Raw genomic sequence first — 16,170 nt, 5'->3', positions numbered from 1 at the left:
GCACAAGTCTCCTCAACAGCGCCACTTATATGTGGTTTTTCCTGCTCCCAGGACCGCCATATAACCAAATATTGTACAACCGAACTCTCATTCTGTTGGATAATGCGTTTGCTCAGTATGCTTATTGGTACTTTCTGGCCATTCTGGAGATGTCAGCCCATTATCTCGAAATATTCTCCTCGAGCGACTTACGAAAACAGAAGAGTCATTGCAATGCATGTGGCAATGCCGGCTGTACTAGGAAGACACAGAGGATCTGTTCGAGTAGGCGGATTGCCCTCCGTCGGATACCACAAATGCGCGGTCTTCACTTGTTTCCGAAATATCATCCTCGGAGTGCTCGGAGACTGACTCTGAAGCACAAGAGTCATTGAACTCACTGTGAGAGGACATGACTTCGACAAGTTCACTTTCTCCTTTCGTGGCCATATTGGGCAGGGACACTAGGTGTCAGAAGACTCAACAGAGTATGAACGAAATGATGTGTTTGACTTTTCCAGTCTGGTGCGCCGCCCGCTTATATAGCCAAAATGTCTATTTGATGACTCTATGGTCCTGACCATCTCTAGGCGGTGTCCCAACGGACGCAGTAATTCTTGGAGGGCGGATGGAAGCCTCAGAGACGTGTGGGAGTAATTCAGCCTAGCTTATGGTGCAAACCCAGTAGACAGTTGATTCACTAGATTCCTAGTGAGGAAGACCCGGTGAGAGGCAGACTTGTTGACCAGATTAGGCGTTTAGAATCGTTGATCGATTGACTTCCCTGCGTATCATGTATGCTTCGTTTATAGCCCTGGCCATGTCGATGCCAGTGAAACCATCAGCAATCCGATAAACCCATCATCAACAGGGTTGCAGTAAACATTTTGCAACGTGTACCGCGTTGACTCAACAACGGCGAAGCAGAGCCCGGAACACCACCGAGATTTTAATTTGCGGGCCGCCTAAATCGAGAATTTTGGATCAACATTGCTGTTTCAATGTGTCACGGAATTCAACTTCAACACCCAAGGCAAAAGAACGGACGGATTAGTCAGGAGAGCAAGATACATAATGTCTGACGCATTGACTGATTCCTGGGACCCAGCGGTCGCTCTACCATAAAACCCTACCATCCGTCTCGCTTGGTTTGCCTATGATCCTATTTATACCGACGGGTCTCCTCGCCAGTAAAACACCTCTTCAGCGCGATGTTTTCAATTGGGGCAGACTCAGACCCGTCATCTGTTCCAGTATCGCGGTCTTCGGTATGTCTTCCCCGGATGCAGTCAATTGATTCTCACCTAAGAAACGACTTACAGTCTTTCGCTGGCCACTCAAGGATCGTTGCTTTGGAAGCTCGACCGAGAAGTCCCTCGGCCAACCTCACGCGGTTTGCACCCGACCGCCGACATTGGGTGCTCTACGAGACCGCCCAGGAGCACGAATTCTTATCGTGGTGGCTGGAGACCGAATATGGACAACAACTGACCAAAAATGGACAATACAAATTCAGATGGTCGACTGAGTCGCGCTCCTCGGAGGTGTGGAGGCACTTTGACCAGGTGGCAGAGCTCAGGTCTGGTCGACCCAAGGTAGTGTGTCGGTCTTGCCTCACGCCGCTGAATCACCCACATCACCCACATCACAAATCTCATGGAACGAGCGCAATGGGTAAGCACCTGAAATCCAACTCTTGTCGGAGAAGCAAGCAGAAGGTGTCCGTTTCTGCTGTCACCCCAGGCGCAATCCAGGAGGCCCGTGCGGGCTTTCCGCCCGAGAGGAGCAGATTCACCAAGGCGCAGCTCAAAGAACAGCTTCTGCGGACAATTACATCCGCAAATCTTCCATTTGGGCTCACGGAAGAACCCACATTCAGGGAATTGTTGAACCTGGTCTATGCCGGACCTCAAGTTTTGGAGCTTCCCTCGTCAAAACAGCTCCGCCAGCATATGCACGATGTGGCAACTACCTACCAAGCGTCACAACTGCAGGATCTGCCCGGGGACTCCAAAGTTTCGATTGCCTTGTGCTGTTGGAAGAGTCCACTCGGATGGGACTTCATGGCTATTACTGCGTATTACTTTGATAAAGAGTGGAGCTACCGAGAGGTGCTGCTTGGATTCGAGCTACTTTGCAGGCCCGAGACAGGGACTGACCCGGGTGATCAATACTTGCACTGATCGGGAACAAAGGGCTGCTTGGTCGGATATTCAGCGTGACAATTGACTATAGGGTCGACGAGAATCTGGTGCTGTCATTACAAGAGAAGTTGATTTCCTCTGGTGGTATCAGCCGTCTGCAGTGCTTTGTTGGGCTTCCTGGCACAGTGCAGGCCATCCAGCTCTGTCTTCGGCGGTATATCGAAAACATCACAAGCTCCCCAGAAAGGGAAAGGGTTGAGAATGTGCGAGCAATATCACACGCCAATGGTTGGACTGAACCTTCAGATGGCGAAGAAATAATGTGTGTTTTGGAAAAGGTGAATGTCCTCCGTCCTCCTGACGAGAAACAGCTCTGACCCTTGTGTCTTGCAGATTCGATCGTTTGCAAAGTTTGTCAACGAGACCCCCGGGAAGCGCGATGAATTCTTGTGTCTTCAGCCCCCAGGGATTCGACTCTTGCCGTTGGACGATGCAAACGCCCGCTGGAATTCGGTGTTTTTGATGTTGAAGCGAGCCAGCAGATTGCGAAGATTTATCGACCAGTACTGCCAGGAAAGGGGGAATTTACGGTACAAATTGACGAATACGGACTGGCGCAAGGTTGACTACGTCCTGCAGCTGACAATGCCATTCATCCAGTTCACTACAGCCCTCCTGGCCTCGAAAGAGGCGACAGTCCACAAAGTCTGTTTCGTGTTCAAGATACTAGTGACGCATATCGACCAGTCAGCTGAAATATTGAGAAGAAAATCAGCTCCATGGAAGCGAACACTACTTGAGGCGTCGCTTGTCATGAAGATGGAACTTGGAGAAGTCTACGAAAAGACATTTCAAGACTTTGGGGTCATGTATGGCACTGGAACTTTTGTTGCGCCCCAATATAAAGTGTCCGCATTCGATAGCGCCTCGTCATGGCAAGGCTTGGGCCATTCCGAGCGCTACATTGAATATCTCAGGATCTTTCACCTACAGTATCGGCCGCAAATGCCCACGAGCTTGTCATGTGTGAATGGACTGTCTTGCTCTCCGCAGCTTCTGGGGCTCGACCGGCTTCTGCATCCACTAGCTGTTCTGGCTGGTAGTTCAAGGAGTGGGCAAGATGAAGTTGATCAATATCTCCGCGAAGGTCTGAACAACTACTCACTATGTTTTCTGTTGACTACTGACACACAACAGGAGTTGTCAATATCTCGCCATGCGCTTACTGGAAAGACCATCAACACAAATGGCCTGTTCTCACTCGACTGGCTCGAGATCTACTCTCAATTCCGGCTACAGGTGCTGGCACAGAGCGACTTTTCACAGTTGCACAAAAAATCTGCTATGCGCATGGGGAATATTTAGATGAGTCGGCCATGCAAGACCTAGTGATGTATGCGTACTCGGAGGAATCTGAAAGAGGGAAGCAATTGATCAGCCGGCTAGAACGTAACAAGGAAAGTAACGAAGAATGGGAGGAGTTCGAAACAGAGGCAGAAAGGCCTGAACCGATCAGCGAGGATGAGTGGAGCCCAGCTGAAGCGAGTATTGACGAGCGCCCAGAGGACGACGAAAACAGCGAGGCAGACACAGTGATTCTGGAAAGCGCACCTACGGATGACCTGGGCCAGGATATGGCGGATGAAGGCGATGAGGACTCATTCCTGCCCCCGCCTGTCACGCGGCTCATCAATAGCGTTCGAAGAAGATTCTCAGGCAGAATGACAGTGATCTAGCAGGGTGTCTCATCATTCTTCTCCGGTGTTTGTTTGTTGGAATTTACCCTGCCTATCCTGCAAGAATGATACTCGCATTACAAATTCATTGTCGCTGATTTATAATAAGCCGCGCCCATGGAAAGGGGAAAACGTCATATCAACAGATCCTGGAAAGCGCGTATGCAAGACAGTCAACGTTACAATTGTCACTTTTAGCACTGCAGTCTTGTTGCGTTTTCTGAGAGAGATGTGGTGGCGATTAGCTGACGCTTCTCTCCATCATGGGCTCATCAAAATACGTAGCAGTACCTTAATGCAAAAATGAGCAAGTGTTACAACTTTGAAAGCAGAATACATAATATCATGAGATCTCAATTACATCTTACTACTGACACGCGACAAAACGCGGCTATCTCAAACAGATCAGTGGACGCTTTATATTATATTGTCAGTGCTAAAATACAGTGAAAGTGACAAATCAGTTTAAGGATAATCAGCGTTCCTTATTAATCTCCAAATAAATGATATAAGTGCCATTATATGTCTTGCTGCTGCGGTGGAGTGTAGTCAGACTGTCGTCCGTTCAAAGTATGGAGCTTTTGGTCATCAAAATGATCGTTGGCTGGACGAATTCTGGCTATCCATTTCAGGCTTTAGCTGAGCATCCATATTAGTACAGTACAGATGGATTAAGAGAGCAAGATAACCTGTTGAGGCCGCCAACAATCAAGCTGATGGAACTACCGGTAAAACGTGTTGACCATTGCTTGTGCAAGTATAAAGACACTAGATGGGAAAATGGTAAGAGTTTCCAGAGTTGCCTAATCCATGTACGTCTCTGCCACTCCTACGTCATTCCTCCGTTTAATGGTGCGGCGGTTCTGTCAGCAGCAAGCCTCTTGCTTTAATATCCTGTTGTTATTACCTTTGCTGGCAAATTAGCATCGTGGTAAGATTTTACAGCAACCCAAGTATGGCATTACGAGATGAGGTTGTTAGCGTACGCGATCCTCTATCGTCTGCACTCGGGCAAGATTGGACAACAAACGAATAGTGCATTATTACCATCCCAACGTTCAAACAAGCTGGGATGAATCTTACTTTCTATTCCGATATTAACAGAGGTTTTGACTAGTACAGGAACATGGGTTATAGGTGGCTGCGCTGACAAACGTTTGTCTTGGGACGTAACTCTGTGTAAGAAAAAGGGATAAGAATGCATAGAATCCTTTAGTAACGAACAATCACAGCCTTCAGAAACACAACAGGCAAACTATGGACGAAACCTAAGTTGGGAAGGTGCTGGAAGATTCCCCCGTAGACACGACACTCAGAGAAGCCCAAGCTTTTGCAAAATCCAGGCCCGTTTGGCACCTTTCATGGTTGCCCCATTCTTTTTGAGATATGCTTTGGTAAATGGGAGGCCTTTGCAATCAGGAAGCCCGGCATGTTCCAGCCACGACAATGGTGTCCCGTACATATCGTCGAGAGCATTGACTTGGGCTCCATTTTCCACCAGAATTCTCGTTGCGTTGTAAGAGCCATACTCAGCAGCCCAGGAAAGAGGGGTACGTTTGTTTTGATCGCGATCGTCAATTGGCGCACCAATATCCAGATGTCGTAAAAGAAGCTCAGTACAGTCCCCCATAGCGGCGTAATGAATCAGAGACCTCTTGAAAGGGCCCCTTCGGTTGCATATGCCCCGGGATTGGACCGACTTCTGAGTTGCTTCCAGGAAAGCCATGATGTTCTCGTCCAGCGCATTCATCTGGATATTTTTGAGGCGCTTGAATTCACCATCCATGGTTGTGGTGGATTGAGAGGACATGGTCTTTAGACACTTCGAAAAAGCCAAAGGTCAGGGTCGCGAGAGCCCGTGACCAAGCTGGGGGATCATAGGCTATATAGTAATGGTGGGAGAGGATGTCCCATGTCTCCCAAAGTATAAAATATGAATATGCTTTCTGCTATCCATGTGCTTTTCGGCGGGTTCTATTTCATTTTAGTGATGCAGGATGCTACTTGGAAGCACAGGAGTAAAGTTCAAGGGCATTCTGTTGTATCAGTATGTGTTTCATGGCCTCGACAAAGTGCGGCTGCCGGCCGCAACATACAGTATGCAGCGGACTGTTGGGTTGAAGAGACGAAAAGGCTAACAAAAAGCCAGAGGCAACTCACCCGCACCGTGTTGTAGTGCCTCAGAAAAATGAATTGGATCGTTCAACACAGCGTGTTGTGGGGACCAAGGCTGGGCCTACTTCCGGAACAAGACCGCCCACCACACACGCGGCCTGATACGCCTCGTAATTGGATACATGGGTCCTCGGTTATGAATAGCATAGATCTATCAGAATGGACAAAGACCAAGGTCGGAATCTATGGTTGTGCATTTCGCACCCCACGTTATCCTAGACGCGGCACATCACTTCGAAAATGGCCTGCTACGCCACAAGTGTCCAAGTGCATATCCAGTCCTCACTTCTTCAGCCACGACGACACGCCATAAAGCTGTAACAAGCCATTTTCCTTCGGTCGGGTTGTGAGGTGTAATCTGGTGAGATGTTGAAAGGAAGTACCTCAGAACTCCGGAGCTCATCAGTTCTGAAAAGGTCGCCCGCATGTTCTAGCCCTAGATACGTCAAGGGTTATTGGGCAAGCATCAAGTTGTCTTAGCTGGCCTAAACTGATCTAACCGATTCCTGACCGCATAGTGAGCCTCAATAACCGACCATACTTGCCAAAGTGTTAATCTCCCATGCACCTCAACTTTGGTCAGCCGACTGACATTTTTAATTCAATATGTGCCCCCTACAGGCGATCTGAAGGCTCGCAGAAATCTCGGTAATTCTATAAAAGCCTCTGTCATCCTTCCTCGTTTTGCTTGACTACACACAACGCCAAATCAATCGGTTAAGAAATACAGGACACAAGACGCAACACACAATATTTTCGAATTTTAAGTTCCTGTAATTCGTCTAAGACAAGGAAAATGCGTTTCTCCATCGTTATGATTCTCGCCAGTGCCTATGCAAGCGGATCTCTCGGCGGCACCCTTGAGATCATTGATATTGATGGTCAATGCGCGATATGGTCCTATGACAACCATGGCTGCACGGGATCTTCAGCATTCTTTGGCAAACTTGAGGGAGAAAAATGCTCAAGTAAGTGGATTTCTGGCATGAGAGTCAGCAAAAAAGTACTAACAATCTCGCAGCGGTGAACGAAGTCGGAGACCGCACCCATCGCTACCCTGTGCACGGGGTGGAGGCTTGTGGCACGGAAGACAATTCGTCAGCTGCATGGATTCAGGTGAAGGATACGGGGGTGGTTACCTTCTCCAATCACCAGGGAGAAATGTCGTCATGTACATTAGACAACGGACTCAAGCATGGCAGCCGATGTATTGCTTCTGACTCGGGATTTTCCACCAAGGCGTCCTCCGCTTTGACGACACCGAGGTCTTCGTCATCAGTGTCGGAGTCATCCTTGACTACCTCCCAGACCGCACCTTCTTCTGATTGTTCCGCGGATTGAGGAAATATGAAGAACAAGTGCAACTCTCGGGATGTACCAAACATACCCTTCACTACTTTGCAGGTGCATGGAATTCTTGGCTTTCTATTATTTATGTTTTTCAATGTCTGGTTTCATTTCCTTTTTGAACATTATATGTATTGAGGGCAAATTAGACGGAGACGTGGACAGCAATGCATTGAGTTAGACCGGATGGGTGTTCTGATAGATTTATGCTGATTCATAGGTAGTGATTTGATTCTGCATTTTGTCCTTTAGGTTCAGTTGGGAGAGGGGTAATAGCTTGTGCTGTAGCTATGCTTTGCTTTCCAATTTGGGTGCTTCTCTTGAAGACTTCCATCGATATAATAGTATTCGAGACCTTGTCCCAATCCGACGAAAAGCAAATAAGGGACTTCCCATTTTCGGAAATTTGGGCCATGGTGATTGAATATGCCCTTTGATGTTGCAGGTTAGTTTGTGCGTTATATTGTCGTCCCAGGGATTGAACATACATATAATATGACGCTTCTTGAGTTTTCCGACGGTCTTCGAGCTCGACGACAAACAGCTCGCCAATCACGGGAGCACGGGTAATGCAAATACCAATGACAGGCTCAAGAGGTATCTTGTTACCTTGAGAATCTGCCAGAATCAGTTCCGAATTCGCATGGTTTGCTTGGAGCGACTGCCTGCTTGTCCTAGCGCATTGTTTAGTCTTACATTTTCCTTTCTTATCACTTGGACCGAGGAATCACATACAACAGATGGCCCTGTTGGGAGTAAGAAGCTATGTCGATGGAGCAACCGTGCTTGAGATTGCAAGTTGGGGTTTGGTTGTATGTAACTCCCTGCAGTGGTGTTCGACTTCTCACCCGCACGTAAAGTGGTGCTCAAACAGGCGTCGTCCCATTGGAGTTCTGCCTCCGGAATAAAGCGAAAAATTATTCTCTCTAGGGGTACTTTGGTCCGAAATCATTTTTATATGGCCTTCAACGCCGGAACTTAGATAAAACTTTCCATGTTTTATGCGCACTTTCTGTCTCTGTCCGCATAACCAGCAACTAGATATCCATAGCGGTATCCAGATACAAACATGCACATTTTCTTCATCACCATTAAGAAACAGGTCACGCCCCTGTAGATGGTTTCACTGGTGCTAGGAACTTGGGGGATCCAACGACGCAGAGTTGTGCGAAGGGTGGGTGAAGGTGTTTTGTGAGGGCTTTCGACGATCTCGGAAGGGGAAGCTATTGACTCTGGGACCATAAAGTAAGCTCCCAGGGGCTCCACAACTCCCGGATCTGGTCAATGTATTCCCAGAGCCAGTTCCGTATTCAGTCAGGAACGTAAGGCGAAGGTCCCAGGGGTAGATCTCGTTTTCCTAAGAATAGAAACAGCCCCAGGATCTCAAGAGTATTTCCTAGGGGATAAACAGCTCCTAGAAATGCTTTTGAGGTTCCCCGTTAGGAGGGTCTGTAATTTTTGTAAAAAATGTAAGGGCCGGTTAGTCATATGTTCTTACCCACTGCCCCACTACAATTTGACCCGGCAACCAACTCACCTTTTAATTTTTCTTCCTACACCTCCCCTATTGCTCCGATTGTAATGAAAATAGATGCAAAAAGTAGCAAAACGGCGCAGCTTACTGCTATACAAAGGTCAGCTATTTTATCTGGTCACAAAAATGGTATTTCGCAAGTGAAATTAGCTAATGATTTCGGCTGTTCTCGTAAGACAATCTACAATACGCTTAAGCGCTACTACGAAGAAGACACCCTCGAAAATCGTGAAAAAAGTGGCCGTCCCGTAATTATTAGTGAGCGCGCTTGCTCTCACCTCTATTTATAAGCACGTCGGCATCCGTTTTGGACATATAAATAGCTAAGTGCTACTATAGCTCAGCATCCGTCACCCTCCACTATACGTCGAATTTTAAAGCGATTCGGACTCGGAAAACGGCGATCGAAATAGAAAATACCAATTAAACCTCCTCTTGTAAGGAAAAGGCTAAAATTTGCGCGAAAATGGCGACGCGAAAGCTTCCAATCGTGGATCTTCTCGGACCAGTGTTCGGTGCAGCGAACCTCGAACTTTGGACCACAATGGTGCTTTCGTACGACTTCGGAGGGCCTTCGAAAAGATCTTGTGAATGCTAAGGCTCACGTAAAAGATAATTCACAAATGGTTTGGGCTAGAATTAGATAGACCTAATTATTATGGAAAGAGACGAAGACTCGCCTTCGGGGAGGGGTTATACTGCGAAGTCGTATATTTCGACGCTCGAAAAAGGTCTGATGCTAATCTACACCCCTAATTTAGTATTTCAGCAAGATAACGCGAGGATTTATCTAGCGAAGGACACGAAAGAGCGGTTTGAAACTCACGGAGTATACGTCGAGGATTGGCCCGCGCACTCACCCGATTTGAACCCAATTGAACCGGTATGGCGCTAGTTAAAAGTGAAGCTCTTTGCATTATTTCCGGAGCTTATTGGCATAGGGAAGGTCGGAGGTAGACTGGCTTTATTTTAAAAAATGCCTGGTGGAAGCTTGGAAGTGTTGAGATATTGGCTCAGCAAGCCTGAGGCATCAACATCTCTGAATTCATGTGCAACGACCATATAGGGCTTATTGGATGCTTTCTACCATGGAACTCTTGTAGCTCCATCGCACTCTCGCTTATTGTATTTTTACTACTACAAATAGCTGTAGAAGTACCTCTTCAGAGAGTCAGAATTAAAACACCTCGTTCAAGACGGTAGCCTCTTGCCAAGACACCACTGCCTAGTCATTACATTTCAACAGAATATATATCCCTTCATCACCAGAAGCCACCAATATGAGGCACGTTCACCAACCATCAACATCGCGAGATTAATCGTCAACACCACCATTGAACAGACTGCAAACAGAGTGCTGAGATTAAAAAGCTGACTACGCTGGTTAACTTCCCTGGTGAAAATGAGACTGAGTACCTAGCCACCGATGTCCTCTAGTCTATAAAAGCCTCCAAAAATTAGTGGACATGCTATTGCCCAGATACTCGTTCCCCTGAGATCAAGATGGATGCCCCTAACAGCACGCCAGACCAGGAAAAAGAAGGAGAACAACAGCCCAGTGCATTGCAAATCGTTTTTGAAAAAGAGAATTCGCAGGAGGCTTCTGATCATGTCCCTCCACTGGTAAGTATGGCGGCTCAGCTTCCAATGCTCTTGCTGACCGTCGCAGCTCTCTCCCTCGCAACGGGAAGCAGAAACAAGACATACCTTGGCGACCGAGCCCTTTCAGCCTATTCTGAAGGTGCTAGCAGACCTCGAACGCGACGATCCCAAGTCCTCCTTTCCCGCAGGTCGAATTGTCAGACTCTATCGACGCCTGTGGGAGTCGTGCGTGTCCAAACACATCGATGGTCAGAACCTAGAGCAGAGCAATCAGATCTTGAAGGAGGCTAGCAGACACCTGACTCAAGAAAGGGACGGACTTCAGCTGCGCCACGACAAGCAGCTGTCTCGGCTGCGCTTTTTCGAGCAGGCACTGGAATCATCTCGGGGTCGACTGACTCGCGTACTCGATGACTGGAACCACCCGTCCAGACTCAATCTACATGTACCAGGGTTCTTGGACAACGCAAGAGAAGGGTGAAGGGTTGCATATGTATTCATGATTGTCGTAGGTCTTACTTTTCCAAATTGGCAATAATATGACAACATTGTAATTGAGAGAGAATTACCGCATGGAAAGTAGCTTACATCTGGAATAGCATAGCCTTCGTGGAATGTTCTGCGAATAATCCCGCATGTTCTAGTATCGCTTTTATTACCCCAATATATTATAACAAAAAACTACGGATCCAGTGACAATGTGGGCAGTGTAGCTAGCGGAGAAAGTGTCGATTAACTCGGCCGTCCCGCATTGCATCACGACAGCTACCCGAAGTAGATGTCGCCAGCTCTTCCAGACCACCAAACCTTCTCCCCGGAGACCGCTTCAGCAATCTTTGCGGAGTGTTGGCATCTTCCATTCTGCTTCGAATGGCCCTCTGGATGCAATCGTTCCTTGTTAGATCCAGGGATTTTGTCAAACTGAGGTATATCAATCTGGGATTGACCACATGTGCATCAACAATCGAGGAATGCCCGCCTTTGACCGCCAACATCAATGGATCCTCAGAACATTGATTCCTGATGTTCACATCAGTCCGATCACGGCTTAGTAGTGCCTGGACCATCTCCAAGTCGCCACCACCGGCGGCAATACAGAGAGCAGTGTCGTGAGTTGCGATCGTGCTTTCATTGATGTTCAGATGTGCGTCTTGCTGCACTAAGAGTCTTACCACATTGAGATGGCCATGTGCAACCGCTCGACAAATGGGCGGGTCTATTACATCCCTTCCATTAATCTCCATGCCCTCCATACTCAGTAGACAATCAACCGTGTTCACGCGTCCGTGACATGCGGCAGGGAGATTGGAGAGTGACCTGCAACACAGATATTCGGATCGATCCCTGACACCGCAAGCAGCCGTCGTAGGAGCACGGCATGCAACCTGGTCACGGCGTGGTGGAGAGATGTAGACAGCGTCTCGAATCTCCCGCGGCCTCCAACAAAATTGAACGTTGATGTCTTTCTCGGCCAACAGCCTTTCGGTTATCTCGTCGCATGACGAGTAAAGAGACAGCCAAAGTGGCGTATTGCCATGTTTGTCTTTGCAGTTCACGTTGGCACGGGGGTGACTTAGGAGCAAATTGACCATTTCCAGGCGCTTGTTTCGAATCGCGAGATGGAGCGGCGTATAGCCAATGCGGTTCGCCATAGGCCCACGAGCAGAATGGCAAGATGGAACGGCTTCGTGTGTATTGTGGCAGAGCCCTTTTAGCTGATTCGAAGCTTCCTGCTTTCTTATGGGCTGAGATAATGAGTTCTGTCGTATATTTCAGAAACCGAACTGTCGATCACGGAAGAAAACTCGCTAATGCATCGCCAATTACTCCGTGCGAATTGAGATACGGCAGGAGGCCTGACCTCTCTCATCTCCGCATCATCGGCAGTCGAGTATTTCGAGTATTCAGCAAGGAGTAAATTGCTCAGGATCCGGCAGGCAAGCACCTTGCTCGCCGTATTGAGATCGGATATCTCACCGGTTATGCTGATGATACTGGTGCTATTTATAAGGTCTACCGACCTTACGGCAAGAAGCCTGACAGCACTCGAAACGCCGGTGGCACTATTCACTTCGTGAGAGACGCAATTATTGGAGAAGGGGATGACTCGACGTTACACAATGACCCAGACCTGCCAGTCCCTCAGGAAGCGCAGTCGAATCCTCAAATCGATGCAGCGGTCTCTGAAGAAGCAGACCACTTGCTTCCCAACCCTGATTCTGATTCGGGACGCTGAATCGGACGATTCTGACGCATCTTCCAACCGAGAAAAGAGTACCAAAAACACCGAACCTGAATCTGACATCCGAGGTTTCTCAATAGAGAACCAAGCTTCCTTCGATTCTTCTCCTCTCTTCCTAAATCTCGACCGCACAGATCCAACCCGACTAAGTGGTTCGAGGGCCCCGAGTCTGTCTACAATCTCACGAAGCGATCGAGAAGAGATACAGGCGTTGGAAGACACCACTAATCAAGGATATATCAACGATATGTTAGCTCTGCACAAATTTGGAGTGGCAAAGCATACGATGGTGACGTGCACGGTTTTGACCATTTTCTGTAGGCCAAAATCCCGGGCGCTGGAGCTTTGCACAACAGACCATCAACTGGTTCGCAAACGGGGTGCTTTTCGGTCATTGACCCCAGGAATCCGGTCTCTCGTAAGAGAACTGGTTGAAGTATGTGATAGTGCGCCAGCCTTGCATGGCTTGTTGCACGATGCGGGTTTCATTTCGCTGGGTTTGCTTCACCTCGCGTTGATGCTCTAGGTTCCAATTGGAAGTAAAAACTTCTGCCGAAACATAGGTGACAGAGGCAATCACCACCAAGAGAGAAGCGTAGATGTTGAATTTATGATAGAAAACAAAACATCCAATAAACAACTTGGCCACTACCGGGGCGATATTGAGAATAGCCATTTTTAGAATATTGTTCAACGCTCCGCCCTAATCGATCGACTTTACAAGCTCTGCTAAGTCATTCTCGATGTAGAAATTCATCGGTAGATTCATGATGACAGAAAGCCGTATGTGATTTACCGGTAGGAAAACCATCTGATCGAGATTGTCACGGGTGCTTCCATCAGCCCTAGTCCAGCTCCGCCACCAACAAGCTGCAACAAAGCACACTTTCCCAATGAGGCGTATAGCGTTTCGTTAGAAAAATACTATCGGCAAAGTCGGCTAACCGCTAGTGGATCAGAATATTCAGAACTCGTTGACACGCGACACAGACAACGCTAGTGGCAATATAGAGCGTTCTTTACGATTGTTCCTAGGGATCAAGTATATGAAAAATACTAAAGCCCTTCGAGTAATTCCACTAGTACCGAGCGAATGGAGTCGTTCTCTACGAAAACTTTTGATCCGAGCAGCACTTTTATTCTTTTTCTTATCTGAATCGGACTCGCTGTCAGACTGAGCACTGTTATCATCCGAATTCGGACTATTGACAGCGCCGTAGGCTGATTGATTTCCATGTAGAAAGGGGCGCCACTCGTCCGAGAACTTTTTCTTTCGCTGCCTAATTTCCAATAGGATGGTTATCATGAGATGAAAAGAGTGTTGATTCTGGTAAAGTATATACTGAGGTCGAGGGGGTCGAAATACCCTGGCTCATAGCCTTGACTCGGAGGTTACAAATCTGAGGTGGCAAAAGGTGGCAAAAGGACGGTAAACCAAAGAGGGGAAGTATTGCATGACGCTGAATCCTTGGTAACCCCAGAGGCGCCGTTTGAGTCAATACAATACTGATCCCCATATTCCTGGTAAGTCCCAACCTCCTGTAGACATGTCGCTTAGTGAGGCTTGGCAGTATGAGCCAGCCAGGGATAGTATGTGCACCTAGCAGAAGCCCTTGGTAGTCCCATACCTAGGAGCCTGAGTGTAGTCGATAGCACCGTCGTTGATTGGATACCAGCCATCCTTTCCTTGTTGCACACAATCGCCGTTCCACCTGTCTCCATCAAGACGCCTATGCTGAATGGCGACACACTAGTTATAACTTATTAGATAATTTTCAGACGGCAGTTATCAGAAGCATATTATACTTACTCTCTCAACGCCAAAATCATACTGACCCTAAAATACTATTAGCTGTGCAAACCTTACGGGCAATGGGTGAAAACACTGTACCTCTGTATCGGGAACATTCCTGTGGCAAGTATTAAAAGTAAGGGCCTCATCCGCTTGCCAGGTACTTCCAACCTTGTAAGCACACCAACACTGCGGGTGCTCATCAGCAAATACGCCCAGGAAGGGAAGTAAAGAAAGAGTAGCAAGAGTTGCGACGATCTGCATTTTGAAACTTGAAATGTTTTTGCAGGGCTTATGTTGTAAGTTTGAAGTAGTAAAAAGTTCTGCGTAGTAAAGGATAACCAGAAAGTAGTAACCAACAGTAGGTTTGGGAACCTGTCCCCTTTTATAATTTTGCTGGCTAGCTTTCTGAGGAGTATAAACACTTCCAAAGGTGCTAGTAGGCTATATTTACTTAGTGTGAGTTGTATATTTACCGTAAGCACATGTTTTCTAGTCTAGTTGGCGCCGGTAATCTAAATTATTTGCTCACGGTTCCTAAACTGTGAATGTGGGAAGACCCACTACTAACTTACTGGATTGTTCAGAATGTAAAAGAAAGATTAAATCTAGGCCTAAAAACGCACGGAAAATATCAATCCGGTTGGGCCTTATCAATTTTAGCATTATTTTGTGCAGACCTGGATAATCTATTTTCATGTGTCCCTTTTGTTATGCGGGGGGAGGAGGCGATTGTGCTGTTTGGGGCAGAGAAAGGACACGAAACTGACAAGCAAGTGCCAGCGAAGGGTATACTATACTGATACTAACAAGTATAGTATGGTATGCAGCACAAATACTAACTATTCCCTGGCTGATCGAAGTCGCCATCTTGAGGATTAGAGTAAAACCGGTAAGAATAAAAAGCACGCTATGGTTGTAGGCTAAATGCGCTAAAATCTTATTTTACCGCAAGTAACACCAGCCAATCTTAATTTCTGGTTAAAGTATGGAGTACCTTATTCTTCACTGCAATAATCCGAAATAAGGTATGGCAGCCCCCGATCTCAGAGCAGGGCAGACAGAGAAATCCACAGAAGCAGCCTAAAACAACCTATCGATGAAAGTACCTCGTACGTTTCTAAAGCAAATCTACGAACAATCCCCTGGGCAAGATAACGAACATCCTTGCTGTAAACCAACACTAGCCATGCCTGCAACATTGGCTTTAATCTGTTGCTTGTGCGGTACTTCGGCGCTATATCTTTGTTGTTCCCTGTCTCTATCATCCGTTTGCATTTTCCATGCGAACTTAGCCGATATGATTTGCATGGAGTGTGGTACTGCTTCCCAGCCTAGTGGTTAGCAAGGTGTCCCAGAAGCACAGTATAATCGCCCATAAGCCCGCCACCCCTCCTGCGTTGAGAATTCCTCGAGAAGCCTATTTGGTCTGCGAGTACCTGAATCCATGCGGGTAACTGTTAAGTTGAGTCTCGCTCCGTCAAGTGGAGGCTTTCTCGCCACTCTAAAGGTAGATTAATCACAGATAGCCCAGGCCAGACCAAGCTGTGCAAGGGCTCAAAGTTGCAATGAATTTTATCCATCGTAACCGAGGTAGACGTTTCGAAGCCCCAATCGGT

General features: G+C 47.4%; 3 protein-coding genes across 3 annotated transcripts; 1 reads left to right on the top strand and 2 right to left on the bottom strand.

The window, feature by feature from the left end:
• Nucleotides 1-6,830: 6,830 nt before the first annotated feature.
• Nucleotides 6,831-7,375, top strand: N7446_012635 (uncharacterized protein; the record flags this gene model as incomplete). Its single annotated transcript, XM_058521377.1, has 2 exons — nucleotides 6,831-7,002; nucleotides 7,056-7,375. 2 exons carry the CDS (start codon nucleotides 6,831-6,833, stop codon nucleotides 7,373-7,375), a joined length of 492 nt encoding a protein of 163 aa, XP_058366743.1.
• Nucleotides 7,376-13,150: 5,775 nt separating this feature from the next.
• On the bottom strand, nucleotides 13,151-13,435 carry N7446_012634 (uncharacterized protein; the record flags this gene model as incomplete). The annotated part of the gene is made up of 1 exon (XM_058521376.1): nucleotides 13,151-13,435. The coding sequence occupies one exon, from the start codon at nucleotides 13,433-13,435 to the stop codon at nucleotides 13,151-13,153; it is 285 nt and encodes a 94-aa protein (XP_058366742.1).
• Nucleotides 13,436-14,359: 924 nt separating this feature from the next.
• N7446_012633 (uncharacterized protein) lies at nucleotides 14,360-14,815 on the bottom strand (the record flags this gene model as incomplete). The annotated part of the gene is made up of 3 exons (XM_058521375.1): nucleotides 14,360-14,509; nucleotides 14,570-14,596; nucleotides 14,651-14,815. 3 exons carry the CDS (start codon nucleotides 14,813-14,815, stop codon nucleotides 14,360-14,362), a joined length of 342 nt encoding a protein of 113 aa, XP_058366741.1.
• Between the last annotated feature and the right edge of the window lie 1,355 nt (nucleotides 14,816-16,170).

This window comes from Penicillium canescens (genome assembly GCF_028828765.1).
Source record: "Penicillium canescens strain IBT 15451 chromosome Unknown utg000010l_segment0_segment0, whole genome shotgun sequence".
NCBI classification, from domain to species: domain Eukaryota; kingdom Fungi; phylum Ascomycota; class Eurotiomycetes; order Eurotiales; family Aspergillaceae; genus Penicillium; species Penicillium canescens.
The sequence above is the reverse complement of the archived record's forward strand: the minus strand, read 5'-3'. Positions and strand labels throughout refer to the sequence as shown.